Raw genomic sequence first — 14,790 nt, forward strand, 5'->3', positions numbered from 1 at the left:
TTGAATTTCACTAGCTTTGTTATTAACATCAACTGTTTAGGGATTCATAGGATTTTGCATTTGTTTTAAAAATAGCATGTCAAACCCTCTTTTCTTCTTAGAATGTGAACACTATAGACCTCCTTTCATACACTCATAAGAATGACAAAAGAGTGTATCCTAAGCTGTGTTTTATTTGCATCAGAAATGCTGTGGTGAGGAATTTTTGTGCCAACAAATAAACTTTGATTTAGGTTAATCTGTGCTAGGGGAGTTTTCCCATGAGAGTAGGATAGAAAAAGCTTCAAGAGAAGCATGTGTAATTATATCTGCTCCTGGAGTTTGTTTTGTTGCTCAGATTTGAATTGATGAATCCTAATGTGCTATTGGATAGTACCAGAAATGCATTAGTGTATTTTTTCCAGTCTTTGTTTCCTTGTTTCCTTGAGATTTGTTTGTTTGTTTGTTATGGTTTTGTTCAGATGACATCATCTCTTTATCTTTGTTTCATCTGACAATGGGTTATTTTAGTGAACTTTACAGCCTATGGCCATTTTGAACTTAGTACAAAACGTACCAGCTTATTTGGACTAACCTCTTGGAATCAGGCAAGCACTTCAGTTTATTTTAGTTGATATTGCAACAATGATCCAGAAATCAAGGTCAATGTCTATGCTTGTTGAGGGTCATTTTACAGAGCAGAATTTCATTTTATGAGAACACTGTATATAGCTTTTCATGGGCTTCTGGATGATGCTGGATGAAACTACGGTTGGTTGTTAGGGGGGATGGCAAGGTCTCAAATGCAGCTGAGATATTTGTTTCAAGTCTTTCCTTTATGTGAAATTATATTAGTCACAGGAGTTTCCACCGCGGTAAAATCAGCACATCACTTGCATCTGAGAATGACTAGTAAATTTCTCTTCACAACAAGGTGTTGGCTGAAGTGGAAAACAATGAAAATGCAGGCAGGTTGATGGTGATAGTGGGGCCATTTGGTGAGCCGAGCTAGAGAATTACCATTGATTCCTCTTGTGCAAACACTGGATGTTGGCTGGGGAGAAGCGCTTCCTTGGCACAGAGGAGTAAATAGACATGTATGATCAATACAGAAGCCTGCATTTTGTTCTCAGGTGAGAAAAGGGGAACCTTGTATTATCTCCTTTGCTAGCAGGCTTCTGAGCACTTTGTGCCAGCAGCTGTCCGTATGCAGTAAAATACCCACCATTCTATTCCTCTCAGCCGCTCACTGGGGACTTGACATGTTATTGTTAACAGTATCTCTTCAAAGAGTGCTGCCAGTCATTCATTTTAATATGTAATCTCCAGGAAGCCGTTTGAAGCGGTGTTGCTTAGTTACAGTTGAAGTGTGCTCTGCTGTAAGGTTTTCGCTGGTACAATTCATATTGCAGGAATACAGGTCGCGTACCACATTCTGCATTTGTTCGTGCAATATTGAGAGAGAAATCCTGAAATCTTTTGATGGTGAGAGAGTGAAAAGTTTACTAAATATTGAACATGTACTTATGTAAGAAGCTAGAGATCTTCTGCCTATATATAGAGGAGTAGATTAGTTACTAAAAATTTTAATCTATACTTACTAAAGGTTAGTATCTGTTGGAAAGATGTAAAGAGAAATTTAGCAAGATTATGCTGTTGTGATGTGAGCTTATTAACAGACTGCATTTTGGGGATTATTTAATACAGTTAAGAGTTTGTTAAACCTTTGCAGTGCATCCTCTGTTTTAAAATCTTCCATAATTGTTTAATGTAGCTGTAACAGAGCTTCACATAAGGAGTTCCCTGTGTAAATGTTCAAGTTGATGTAAATGCTTTTGTGGTATGCATAACCTTGCATGCAAATGTGCGAGCATGATCAAATAGTTAACTACACTGAGTCATCAGTGAAGGCTTAAAATTGTGCTTATTAGTTAGATAGCCTACTGTGAGCCTTTTCTCTACCTTCCTCCCCCCCTCAATTTCTCTCTCTTTCTTAAAATCAAATCAGGATCTGCTGAAAAACATAGATGGTCACAAAAAAGCATTCCATGAGATCCACAGGACCAGGTCTGTTAATGGAGTGCCTGTTCCACCTGACCAGTTAGAGGATATGGCAGACAGGTAAGGCTTTCAATCTGAAATTAAAAGCTTCTGTGCATGAGGAGGAACCTGTTCGCTTTTTAATCTGTTGATGTAGAAATTACAGTCTGGTTATGTTTCTCAGTGATTAACTGAGATGGATAGAAAAACCTCCTAGAATATTTATAAATATATACTGAAAAACGTGATGCTTTAAAGATTGATGAAAATCAAAACAAGCTATGAATTTTGGATGGGAATACTTTGACTCTGTATTGATTCTGTTATTGCTTGTCCCTGGAAGAAGTGTTATATAACAACAGCCAGGATGCATGTGAAAAAAAAAGAAAAATTACTCTGCAAAACTTAGTAACAGATGTAAACCAATGATTTCTATGAATAAACAGAAATATAATTAATTTGTTGTTCAAGAGCAGTCATCAGAATATCATCATACATAATTCAGTGTTTGTAGACTCTGAATAAGGTGAAAGATTAGAAAAATATTGGAACTGTAACTAAAGCTTTCAGTCTCTCCTGCAAAAATGAATATTGCTCTATTTTACTACAGTGTGATTTGTTTTATAGGTTTAATTTTGTTGTCTCCTCATCTGAGCTCCATCTGTTGAAAATGGAGTTTCTGGAACTGAAGTACCGTCTACTGTCACTCTTAGTCCTTGCAGAATCAAAGTTAAAATCATGGATTATCAAATATGGAAGGCGGGAGTCTGTGGAACTGCTTCTTCAAAATTATATTGTAAGTTGGGGTTGTTGTCTTTTTATAGTTATTTTTGAAATATTAATATTTAAGTTTTCTAGAAATGAATAAAAGAACACAAACAGAAATAAGATTTGCCAACCATCAACTTTATGACTGTATTCCTATGGAATATGTTTTCAGAGGTGAATCTGTCTTCCCCATGGAGGAACTTTAGTCAAAGACTAAAATTTAAAATTATTCTCTTTGCACCATTTCTTAAGAAAGAGAAACAATGTCCCAAGTGCTAACTGTTTGATGATTAATTTAGCAAGCACATCTGGAGGTTCCAAATCCTAGAATTTTACTTACTTTATATAGCAGTTCCAAAGAACTTAATTTCATCTTCTTTTACCACTGCAAAGATGTACTTTATAGTGACTATACACAGTTTAAGAAATAGAGTAGGTTTTTGGCATGCATTCCCATACAGTACTTTTTTTTAGAGTCTTCCAAATGAATTTAAAAAAAGATGTTATTCTGTGTACCTCTGTCTACTTGTTTAATATACTGTACCAATAGGGGAGTCATTTTATTCTTTTAAAGAATGGGTTTTTTTCTTGTTCTACTCAACATTAGTATATTAAACCCATTAATTTATTTCTGTTCTGGAAAGAGATTGCTCCAACCATATACCATGTTAAGAAACAGAAACTATTGACTTACAGGAGTTAATTGATAAGTTGTTTTCTCTCAGTCTTATGCTGCTGTATCTTTCTAAATTCACGTGTGCAGTGCCAAGTGGTAGGTAGAAAGATACTACTGCTGCACTTCCATGTTAGGATGTGAGGGATTCTTTCAAAAGCAGGGCTGGTCTAAATACTTTTTTCCCTTCTGTCTAATCCATACAGTGAAAATTGCATGAGAAAATTAAGTCTAGAAAGAATTCATACAGTTATAGAACCATTCAGAGCCAGGTCGATGTGTAGAGAAAATTATCGATGCCCCCACTGCTTTGTAAGGGAACTTCAAACTCAGTGAAGTTCCTCTACACAGGAAGAATTTCTGTGTTTAAACTTTAGCAGTTAGGGACAAATAAAAATTCAGGAGTTGGTTTACCCTTTTTTTTAGGCAATCTTTGCAAAATTCAGATATTCCTTGAAATAGCTTAGTCTGCTAGAGTGATGTGCAATACCTAGGACTTACAGTCCATTTGTTTATTCTGTAAGACTGTCAAAAAAACCTACAAAAGTGACAAGGGATATAATAAGAAAATGGATAGCTTGACTTTTGGATTGTTTTTTTATGTCACTTTCTTATTTTTTTGCTTTAAAATGAACATCAAGTTGTTAATTTGTGTATTAATTTGCAGTTGCCACAATTATTCTTGTGATTCAAACCACTAATGCGGAGGTGGTCATTAGGGAAAGAAAATGCTTCCTTGTATCGTTTTTGAAACCACATAACATCAAAATGAGAAAATAGGGACAGGAAGATAAATATATCTCATTTTCATTCTTGATGACCTTGATATCCGGGTCCTTCAATGTGTCCAATGATGGAAAGAGAATTTATTTGTTTTGACTTGCCTGGCACCGTTTTTCTAGGACCAAGAGCCAAGTGTAACTCTTTCAGTAGATTAGGAGTCTTATATAGGAAAGCTGTATTCAGTACCTTATAGTCAGTGACTATATTAGCAGGAGATAAAAATGTAAGTCTGTTTGTCTGCCAAAGCAGACTGAGGAATGTCAGCATTCTAGGAACATGCGTAATTAGGATCTGAGTAGAACATATGCCCAGAAAATATTTATGTACTCTATCTTAAAAATAAAAGTGGTGTTTGTTACTTCATCTTATCTTCTTTTCACCCATCTGTCATATACCAGAAGTAAAGGTCAGCACAGATTGTACACCATCAGCCTGAAGAATATACTGTATTAAAGTCTCAGCTGTAATGGAGATACTAGGTAGAGTTATCCATGGATTTTAACCCACAGAACTGGGAAAGCTGTTTATTTTCTTCAAGGATTCTTGTCAGATGGGAGACAATATTAATCAGTAAAAACATCTATATTTAATTTTTGAAAATATTTCCAGTAACTCTTGAGGTCAGTGTTATATGAATCATTTTTACTTGCATGAAGTCTAGGAGTTTTTAATTCAGTTTAAAATGTCTTGTGTGGGTTTGACAAAATTGAAAGTCAGGAGTTTGTCACACAGTTCATGGTAAAGTATGCAGTTCTTTATACATGGCAGATTTTGTTTTAACAGGAGAGCAGAGAAAAATTCTGACTGTTCTTGACTTCTGGTTTTCTTGGTTATAAACACATTTCTAAATTACATACTAGATAACTGTGATAATTTGACATAGTAACTGTCAAAGGTTTTAAAATAGAAGACGTTTAGATATATGCTGGCTGGCAAATTATTTTTTAAAACATTTTTTATGTTATATAATATGGGTTCGTGAACACACAAAATCTAGTTCTCCTCTTCAAAATTCATTGAACTTTTAACTTCATTTGAAACCTGGTTTTGCCAGTCACATTGGTCTATTTTTGCCTATTCTGGCATTCCAAAGCTTGTATAGACATATGTGGGGCACACATTCCTTAATTTTGTAATCTGCAGATGAGGAGGCTTGGGATGTAGTATAAGCTACAAACCATTCCAAACTCAACCTTTCTCTCCCTTTTGTAACAGTGGTAATACAAGATACAATATGCTTGCATAATACAGAGCTGTAATTATATGTTGCACTTAAATTAACATTTCTGAAAGATGTTAAAAAAGGTCAGTGTCATTTGCCATAAGAAATAAAGAGGCATAAATATCATAGGCATAACTTTTTGACCAAAATTTTTTCAGATAATTTATTCATCACACTATAACACATTACACAGCTAAACCATTACTCATAAAGGAAAAACACTGTGTCACACTTTGGACAAACAGCATCTCTTTGTACAGGGTTTCCATAATCTTATTTTTGCCAGTTGCAAAGGAGGTAAAGAAAAACTGACGGATAAGGCAAATGTTTTTTATCTTTTAAAGTGTAACCTGTCTTTCTGCAAAGGCTTAATACAAGAACAGTTTTTAAACTTTAACTGGGTTTGATTTTTGTGGTGACCTATATGAAGGAAATTTTCTCTTCTATTAAAATTATTCCACTTACATTTCAGAATAAAACAGTTCTCATTATATAACTTGTAAGTTAATTACTCAGTTTCTGCACATTCTAGCTACCACATGCTGGTGAGTTTCAGCAAGTCAGCCATTAGCAGCCTAAGAAGCCTTTACTTTCTGTGTGGAAAGTAAATAAATCTGTATTTGTAACAATATACTCTGCTGTAGCATTAATTTGAAAAGGTGAAATTTGTATACTATTTTATAATTATGATAATTTAAATATTATTTTATAGTGATGAAAAGATGAATGGAGGAATAAAGAAGTTAAAAGTTTTCATCACTATCCTGATGTAATTTCATGGAAATTATCCTTATTCTTAATACCTACCTTTATTTTGTCTGTTGTATTTTTTTCTTTTCAGTCTGTTATTGAAAATAGTAAGTTCTTTGAGCAGTATGAAGTTACTTACCAGATCTTGAAAAGAGCAGCTGAAATGTATGCCAAAGCAAATGGCTCAGGTAAATGTCTATATTTCTTTTGTCACTGCAAGAGCATTTTAATCTCTTTAGGTGTAAGTGTCCTCTAAAAAGGTCTCCTAATACTTGTTTCGTCCATGCAGCAGAGCTGTTCAGCAACAGCAGCTGCAGGTCACCAGAGACTACAGCCTCTGGTAGCAATTTCACATATTCTATAAGGTGTCACCTGGTCCAGAGCAACCTGCCCTCCTGCTGTTAGATTTCCTCCTGCAGATTTCTGAATCTCCAGAGGCTGATCATGTTCTGACTTCCACATAGGAGAAGTCTGTCATCCATGCTAACTTTTGGATTGTTTCAGTGTTGTTGATTTGGGCCAAAAGTGTGCCAGAGACCAAATTAGGAGTAGGGAAAATCATGTTCTGGTGCCTGGAAATGCTCCCTGGCTTGGCTTCATTTACTAGAAAAAGACAAATAGAGAGTTGATCCCAGTATCATTATAGTTGCAAAATTATCCTTTGATGTATTGAAGGTTCTTCATTAACTTTGAAAACCTATAAGAGGAACTTAAATGGTAGTTGAAGTATGGATATACATGATAAAAATGTGTAGCTGATTCAACAGCTGCCTTGTGTCATTCCTGAACATTGCTGAGTTCAGTGAGAATTTGAGGGCAATATTTGACCTAGATAATTACAGACACGGGGTCACTTTAATCTCTGCTGACAGTAATGTCTGTGGAGGATTGCTGCAGCTTCTAAAGGGGACAGAAAATGGATACCTTTGTTTGTTGAGAAATTTAAGTTGATAGTGATACCCAAATTTTACAAAAGTAAATATTTTTTACAAGATATTCTTACAAAGAATAAGAGTCACAGATTTATTCAATGCTATTAATAAAATCCAATAACAAATTGCTTTCTAAAGGACAAGTACTCACATATATGAATTCAGCAATAGCAGTGGAAATTAGAGGACACCTTAGCTAAAAACTGTTTAAAATATCTATATTCTGTGTATTTTATGAAGTCTCAGCATTTCCTTGGTCCTTTTTCTTCTCTGTTTTTTTTTCTTCTGGAATGAGGACACACTTGTTCCTTTATTGCAATGTGGAAAATATTAAAAATTAAACGGCAAAAATCACTAGCAGTTTAATTTCAAAGTTAATGGAAAAAAATGATCAGAATCTCATTCCATACTTTTCAATGCAGATATAATATGCATTTTTATATAATACATCTCTTATTTTATGCCTCTTTAAGGTAAGTTTACCCCCTGATTTATTTTCTTGTGGATTTGAAATGAACACCACACGGAATATGTAGTGTGCCTGTTTTAATTTAGCATTCATTTTATGTACTTTTCTCAGTCTTTAGTTCACAGGTTTAATTTCTCAGTCATGGTTTTGCACTAAAATTGGGCTGTGAAGTGAACATAAGTATATAAAAGCCTACTAAATCAAAAGTTACAATAAAATATAATTCTCAGATGAGAATGGGCAATCATAACATGAAGTTAAGCTTTACAGAAATAATAATAACCAAAATAATCAGTGTCTTTCCTGTATCTCAGTGGAAGAAGTTGAGAATGTGATGAAATTCATGAGTGATACGACAGCTCAGTGGAGGAACCTCTCAGTAGAGGTGAGAAGTGTAAGAAGCATGTTGGAAGAAGTAATTGCTAATTGGGACAGATACAGCAGCACTGTGGCAGGTCTGCAAGCTTGGCTGGAAGATGCTGAAAAAATGCTGAATCAGCCTGAACATTCTAAAAAGGTATGCACTAATAGCATATGTATCTGGTTATTTTGTAAATTAGGAAGTGGGATGTGTTTTTGCATTTGCTTAGCTTGTTTTGTGAAATGTCAAGCAAGAGCAAGAGATTTTTTCAGATTTTCTATACTGTCTTCATTCATCATAGGTATGTCAATGTTTGCTTGTATGGGATCTACGTAGATACACACAATGAAGGAAAGCATCATCTGTGATAACATGGTTAGAGTCATCTTTGACATGAATATAGGGCAGCAATATTGCTCAGAGATAAGAATGTTACATGATTCACTTAAAGGCAAATACAGCTCTTAACACCAAAGTGCATAGTCCTGGCCTACCTATAAAGACACTTGAAGAAAATTATTTTTTCCACTGTTTTTTCTACCATGTAGATGACAGATTTCAACATTCATTGCCTTGCAATAATATTAATATGTATTGTTATGTTTGATGGGTAAGCAATTTTTCCTTACCTATTTCCCCGGCATTTTAAAAATCTTTAGGCAAGTTGTTTTGGGAACCTGCGGTTATAAAGATATTTTTTCTATTTTCCTTTTTTGTAGAGTACTGAAGCACTAAGATTTAAATTTGTGAACCTTCAATAATGACCCAGGTTGACTTGAATAGTCCTGCATTTAATAGGTGCTAAATTTGCACTCAATCCCAATATAGCAGATATATTGCTCTTAACACGAAAGTAGGGGTTTTGTAGGTTGTAAGTGACAAATAGACATCAGGTCAGGAATGAGCATTTTATGCTGTATAAAGGAAAAGTATAATTTTTGTTAAAGTTTGTTAGTTTAAACTGATGTAAAATAATGGAATACACTTTTAAAATAAAAATAAACCTATGAAAAGTAATAGTCTGCTATAATATGAATACAAATAGTTATTACTGATCAGGAAGGATGATTTCACCTGATCAAGGTGATCTTAAATAATGGTGTATGTTTTATGTGAGTAACTGGGCAGTGTTTAAAATTAAATACTTTTTCCATGAATATGAATAAAAACAAAACATTTACTTCTCTGATCAGATTTATAACTTTATTGTTATATAACTTATATATATATATGTTATATATACCCAAAGAGTATATACTTGCTTCTGATTTCTAACATATCCAACAAGTAATTCTTACTATTCTGATTAAAAAAACCATGTTGAAAACCTTAGACGTGAATGCGGTATTCTTCCCAAAGTGCTAGTTTCTTCTTAAAATTACATTGGCTCCAAACTATTAAAGATTACTGAGGGGTACCATAATCTGCCTATAGACTGAGATACATGTTTTAGAAGTTACTTGTACCTTTAGTGTTGAATCTAGCACTTCACAATAATAATATTCACATAGATAGTTCCAATTTAGCAGTTTTACTATTTGATTATTAGAATCAAAAGCAATTCTTACATTGGTTTGTACAATTAATAGTCTAACAGCCATCGGAAAAAGCAGATAAAATATGGTAACTATTGTTTGGAATATGGCATAAAACATTGTTAAGCATTTCAAAATATTTGTTCTGTAAATCCACAAATATATCAGTATATGATATGATACAAATACGATACAGAGTTTCTCGTTTGCAAACCTCACTGGTATTATTTAAACCCACTATATTCTATTCTAGGGAAAGGCCATAGTAGCCCTTCACCATGGTGTCATGCTTTCTTCTTCTTTTCATTATCTCTCATTTCAAGACTAGCACATACCACTGTTCTTTTTGGAAAAGAAGGTGACCTGTTGGCTTTCTCATAGGCTTTTGTTTTCAGAAACATTACTGTGAACCTGTAGCAAAGATCTTGCAAAAAAAGATCTGGATTTTTCAAATTGCTCCTTCTACAACTGCTTTGTTTACTTGCAGTACCTCTTAAGCACTTTCCATAATAACCTCATTGTAACTGCACTCTCCCACACTTCTCTCACACATCTTTATCCAAAAGTTTTCAGAGAGCTTGTAGATCTCATGTAGATTCCTTAAAAAGAACTGCATTGTTTTAATTGAGCACAATACCTGCCAAACTTGTTTAAATTTTACACATGCTTTAGGTTGACTCCTGAAATGTAGAGAATCCCCAGCAGAGTCTGAGGAAGGTAATGTTTTGTGGGAATAAGTGTGTGGGAGCAACAATGTGAGTAATTTACTCCATGTGCTTTTTTCTTCTTGACCTCTAGTAAGCCTGACCATTGAATGGCTGACCAGTGCCAGATTCAGCAGACTTAATTTCTTTTGAATGTGCTCATAGAGGGTAGATTTTGCACAAAGAAAGGTATTTGCTCCACTGCAAGTGGAGCATTCAGACTGCAGATACAATTTACTGAAGTGGTTAAACTTACTCACCAATACATTGGTGCAGAGCACCTGTACACTACTGGTCTCAGCTTTAGGAATTGAAAACACTGTGTATTGTTTTCAGATGCAACTGAAAAGTCAAATGGATGTATACTGGTCAATTCTCTCTTCAAGACATTAGGCCAGTATGCATCCATTTGACCTTTTCAGTTGCATCTGAACTGTTTTTGCATGACAGTACAGTTAGATAGGACTTTTTCACATCCACCCTCGAGCAAAGCATTGTGTAGGACTGTCACTGGCAGATGAACAGTCTTGGAAATTATAGGATAGATCGATAGTCTATGGATCGATAGCAAAATGGATCACTGCCCCTTCCTAAGTCCTGAGGACCAAGGGTACCAGGGACAAGCCAAAGCCATGTCAGAGAAGATGTGGACAATCATGAGACAGAGGTGAAGTCCTGTTATGTTTACTGTTATAGCTGGAGTCACAGAGCCTACCTTAGGTATTGCCCAACCTCTTGAAGAGAGAAAAGGAAGGGAGGGACCTGGTCCTTGTCTTCTATACCACTTTATGTGCATGTATCTGCCTGCAATACGTATACAGTCTATTTAGACTGTCTCACTGGGACAAGGGGGAAAAATATAAGTGAGAACCATTCATTTCACATCTGCACTCATCTGCTCTGAGATAGGAGGCAGCAGTGATCAAGAATAAGTCTTCACAAGTCTTCTGGGAAACTGCATGCGGTTCACAGCAGGGGAAGAACCCCTCTACAGCCTGTATATGGCTCAGGTTACTATCATCCCATGTTGTTTCAACACAAGACAGAAATTAGATGAGCCCTAACAGTGTTTTTAGTTATAGAACTTTTTCTTAAGGAGGAGTTCCATTTGTTTGACTGAAACTACTCACCTGAGTAAAATGAGCTGTAAGTAAACTGGCAGTAATTTTTATTTCCACAGGTTATGTCCATAGACATTGAAATTCTATTATGGCATATTTGATGTGGAGAGCTTCAGAGGATAACTGTTCAAAGAGTTTTTATCAAGCCATTAGCTGGTGATTAATTTTGGTTTTGTGATTTAAGATAAAGACTAGTTGGAAGGGTTTTGGAAAGATGTTCTCATTTTCTTCTTCAGGATTTCTTCCGACACTTACCTCATTGGATCCAACAGCACACAGCCATGAATGATGCTGGTAATTTTCTGATTGAAACATGTGATGAAACCATTTCCAGAGATCTTAAACAGCAGCTTCTGTTACTAAATGGAAGATGGAGAGAATTGTTCATGCAAGTTAAACAGGTTAGTGATATTACCCTTGTTGGTTTTAAATATTTACTTTGTCATTTCCATGCAAGCAGGACAGATTGCCCTACTAACAGGACTATAGTACAACCTAATAAGGTGTCTAGCTGTTCATAATTATTTAAATCAGAAATGACTCCCTGACAGTAGTTAATTTTATTGGGGGCTCTTCTTTATTTATCTTTTTGGTTATACAGCTATTTAGTGTTATTTTTTGACATTTTCAACTAGTATAAACTATAGTTTTTTGCTATGGTCACCTGTCTTGATGCAGAGAATGTTATTTTTACATATCCTGTACTGTTCTTCAAAGAAAATGATTGATTTTAGTAGCTATTGTAAAAACTCTGTAAAGCTAAACAGTGAAAATTGTGAAAATTATTATTTTAACTACTGTTTGATGAAAGTTGCATTCAATTATTGTACTGCAACAATAAGGAGATACAGTGTAAGTTAATTAACTGAATGTTTTCCCCAGATTAGTCAGACTAATGTCAGACTTCTGTCTTACCCACAAGGAGGCACTGATAGTAAGCAAAAAAACCTACCCTTTATCTCATTAAAGCTATTCTACTGTTAAAAAAAAAATTGTTGTTTCTATATTTGGTCTTTAAAAAGCAAAGGGAAGATGTGAGCTTAAATACACTGGAGTATTTCACACTTCATAAACACATTAGAAAATATCTTTGCTGTAGTCAATGTGCATCTAATGATATTGTCCCCTTCTGGTGATTTTAAATCACCTATTTGAAGGCACTAGATCTGTTTTCCTTACTGGCATGACTATTTCGTATTCAGTCAAGTTAAATGGAAAAGGAAATAATGATTGCCTCTCTTTTATTGTAACTTTTCCAGACAGTTGACTAGAATGTTCTCAGGCTTTATTTGCTGATGATATTTAGGGTGATTCACTTATGTAAATGCCTCTTCCCCAACTTATACAACTTCTTTCTTTTGTTGGCTATATATTTTTTCTCACTGGCTTTTCACCATTTCTGTCATACAGCTCTTTCCACTTTCTAAGACTTGTTTCCCCTTCTTCCAGCCAGCATTTTGTTACTGAAATTTCCTTTATCCTTCAGTTTTTCTAGGCTTTTCATGTTCTGTTCTCTTGGTTGAATTTTCAAAATTGGTATTTTAGGTAATGAGAAATTAATTGAATTGTTGATTCTAGGTTAGAAACAAATGAGAGACTGGCATTCCCCACATGATCCAAACCTTAAAAAAGGCGGACCACTTGTATGCATGCTGTTCTTTTTAGTATCATCACTATCAAAATTAATGCACATGATTAGTATCTAAATAATTCAGCAGATCAGTTTCCATTAAATTGTATTTCATTGAATATAATTTTTCAGCAAACAGTTGCACTGAAAACATGCTAATTCTTTAAGTAATTTCTTAATTGCCAGATATCTCATTTAGGGTAGTTACTTTTTTGATTGCTCCTTTTTCCTTTACATTTTTGTAGTATGCTCGAGCAGATGAACTGGACAAAATGAAGAAAGAATATGTGGATGGTGTTGCTCATTTGACAGCTTTTATTGATGGAAACAATCGGAAATTTTCAACCCCTGTAGAAATGTCCTTCCTTGATGTTAAAATGTTTGTACAAGAATTAGAAGTAAGTATCTTACTTTCATTTCTTTCTTTCTCGTTCATAAGAGAGAAACTTGTAACTGTTTAACTCTGATAGCATAAAATTATTTTAGTATACATTTCCATTACTAATTTGTTTGTTTGTTTGTTTGTTTCTACCAGTGGCACTTTTTTTTGGTGTGGTTTTGGCTATAGCTATTCTATGAGTGACATTTTTAGAGTAAATTTCAAAAATACTGCCCAATTAGATATTTTTTTCTGGGTAGTTTCAAATGATATTTGGGTGAATTGACTGATACCCTTTGGCTCAGTTTTCATGCATTTGAAACATGGCTCAGTATCCACTTAAAATCAGTGATGAAAATAATTGATAATTAGAATTTATATCTTTTATCAGTCTTGTATCTCCCATGAATGCATAAATGCTGCTGTTGAAATATTTTTTGAACCACTTGTTTCAGAATACTAAGCAGAAATTGCCTGCAATGGAAGCTCAGTATAAAGCGGTTACAAGAACAGTGCAACTTGTTACAAAAGAAGTTTCCCAAGAGGAAGTGAATGAAATGCTGGGAACTTTGACACGGATCAAAGAGCAGCTGAGCAAGGTTGCAGAACAGTTTCTCTGCTACATGTGTTGTTGACTGTTGAACTAATAAATAGTAAGCTCCTGTACATAAATGCTCACATATATGCATTTGAACAAATATGTAGTTGTAACAACAAAGTGATTCAGCGTGGAGAACATGTTGCTTCTCCTAGATGCTACGATTACCATTCTTAAATTTAATATTCTGTTCTTTAAGAAGTAATACAGGATCAGGATTGATCAATATTTCAAAAAGACTAGGTAGCAAGTATATAAACCTACATGCAAAGGAAGTTATTATTTATTGAATTTTACAACTTTTTCAATATTTTTTTTTAATGGTGAAAAGGTTAAGGAGTATTCCTGTGCCCTGCTGTATGAATGCCAGCGTCTGCTGTCTCCACTGGAAGAGCTGGAGAAACAAATCACACATTTTTATGAATCTCTTGAAAAAGTCAATGAAATAATTTCTATCCTGGACCCTGAAGCACAACCCACAGCTGTTCTTAAACAAAAAGCCCAAGTAAGTTTCAGAAATATCTTACCAAGATCTACTACCTCTGAGTATTTGCAATTAACTTTCTTAGGAATTTGGATTGCAACTCAGTAAGGTAAGCAAATGCTTCTTCATATTCAGGCAACAAATATAGCCTTATCCTAAAATCAGCTAGGCATATATACAAAGATTGAAACTTGTGTTCCCTCCTAGTGTCTTGATTTCAATCCAAGAAGTAAATATAAGACTTTTTTTTTTTAATCTAGTGGAAATTGGACTGAAGTATCAAAAAAATTGATTATTTTTTTTTAATTAAGCAGATGAAATAATATGATCGGAAAATTCTCTAGCTTTTCTTGGGCAATTAT

General features: G+C 34.5%; 1 protein-coding gene across 16 annotated transcripts in view; it reads left to right on the forward strand.

The window, feature by feature from the left end:
• The window catches only part of SYNE1 (spectrin repeat containing nuclear envelope protein 1), a 300,346-nt gene that overhangs the window by 80,930 nt on the left and 204,626 nt on the right, over positions 1-14,790 (forward strand). For 15 of the 16 annotated variants that reach the window (XM_051801628.1, XM_051801638.1, XM_051801639.1 and 12 more), the window contains 8 exons: positions 1,988-2,100; positions 2,647-2,815; positions 6,307-6,403; positions 7,931-8,133; positions 11,574-11,738; positions 13,213-13,365; positions 13,802-13,945; positions 14,276-14,449. In XM_051801628.1, coding sequence (XP_051657588.1) covers positions 1,988-2,100; positions 2,647-2,815; positions 6,307-6,403; positions 7,931-8,133; positions 11,574-11,738; positions 13,213-13,365; positions 13,802-13,945; positions 14,276-14,449 — 1,218 coding nt within the window. Of the gene's footprint in view, positions 1-1,370; positions 1,465-1,987; positions 2,101-2,646; positions 2,816-6,306; positions 6,404-7,930; positions 8,134-11,573; positions 11,739-13,212; positions 13,366-13,801; positions 13,946-14,275; positions 14,450-14,790 lie in introns of those variants that run through there. The other variant, XM_051801640.1, reaches the window with a different exon arrangement.

Source organism: Manacus candei, unplaced genomic scaffold (genome assembly GCF_025592945.1).
Source record: "Manacus candei isolate 608988 ecotype Guabito, Panama unplaced genomic scaffold, ASM2559294v1 h1tg000052l, whole genome shotgun sequence".
In the NCBI taxonomy this organism is placed as follows: domain Eukaryota; kingdom Metazoa; phylum Chordata; class Aves; order Passeriformes; family Pipridae; genus Manacus; species Manacus candei.